The following is a 1,073-nucleotide window of genomic DNA, read 5'->3' as shown; positions in this document are numbered from 1 at the left end:
GGAGAGGGTCTGGGAAAGAGGTCCAGGAAGGGCGTCCAGGAAGAGGGTCCGGGAAAGGGGTCCAGGAAAGGGGGTCAAGGAAGAGGGTCCAGGAAAGGGGGTCCAGGAAGAGGGTCCAGGAAGGGAGTCCGGGAAAGGGGTATGAATTGTCTCCTAGGACAATTTCACTGGTGTGTCAGTCAGTCTCCTGCGTCCACCAGCCGGTTCAGGAACAGGACGACTCCACCTCACGGGCAGTGGGGAGGGGGTGACCCTCTTTGGGTGGCCCCTCCAATTCCCGCCTGCGTCTTCTAGGGGGGAACCTCCGAGCGAGGCAGCCTCTCCTTCGGCTGATCCCGTTTCGCCTGTCACGCCGCAACCCCCGAGATTGGCGCTGTGCGACTCGTCTGGAAATGGCTGGAAACAACCCAGGTAAAGTCTCGGGCCCTGGGGTGGGGTGTGGTGGTGGTGGCGGGATGGGGTGGGGGCGACTGTCCTGGGTGGCGGGAACAGGGTGCGATGGACGTACGCTGCTGACCGGGTCCCCATCTTGTTTCTTCTCCCCTTTTGGGGTCGCAGGGCCTGATCAGAGGATCTTCCTGGTGGGCAGCACCGGAAGTGGGAAAAGCGCGACGGGAAACACCATCCTGGGAAGCAACGTCTTTAAGTCTAAGATGTGTTATAGGTCACCGACAAGGATTTGCCAAAGGGAGGAGACCCTGTGGAATGGCAGGAAGGTTGTGGTGGTGGATACGCCGGGCTTTTTCAACACTGGGTTTCCATATTTAAAAAGGGTGGCGGAGCTCGAGAAGTGTGTGAGGTTTTGCACCCCGGGTCCCCACGCTATTCTGTGGGTCATGCGTCATGGCCGTTTCACCCGGGAGGAGATGGAGACGCTTCAGCTGGTCAAAGAGGTGTTCGGTCACAAGGGCAAGAATTATATGATCCTTTTGTTCACCCGCAAGGAGGACCTGGAAGGCGCGACTCTGGAGGAATACATATCCCACGGAGACGTCTCCCTTCAGGCAGCGGTGGCCCACTGTGGGCGCCGCTGCCTGGCCTTCAACAACAAGGCCGAAGGAGAAGAACGGGAG

General features: G+C 59.5%; 1 protein-coding gene across 1 annotated transcript; it reads left to right on the top strand.

Annotated features, from left to right (window-relative positions):
• Positions 1–328: 328 nt before the first annotated feature.
• On the top strand, positions 329–1,070 carry LOC107302254 (GTPase IMAP family member 7-like; the record flags this gene model as incomplete). Its single annotated transcript, XM_015831354.1, has 2 exons — positions 329–411; positions 559–1,070. Coding segments are annotated over exons 1-2 (531 nt in total), but the record flags the coding sequence as incomplete, so codon positions are not given.
• Between the last annotated feature and the right edge of the window lie 3 nt (positions 1,071–1,073).

Source organism: Protobothrops mucrosquamatus, unplaced genomic scaffold (genome assembly GCF_001527695.2).
Source record: "Protobothrops mucrosquamatus isolate PMUCROS unplaced genomic scaffold, P.Mucros_1.0 scaffold39933, whole genome shotgun sequence".
NCBI classification, from domain to species: domain Eukaryota; kingdom Metazoa; phylum Chordata; class Lepidosauria; order Squamata; family Viperidae; genus Protobothrops; species Protobothrops mucrosquamatus.
Note: the sequence above shows the minus strand (reverse complement) of the source record. Positions and strands in the feature narration are given on the sequence as shown.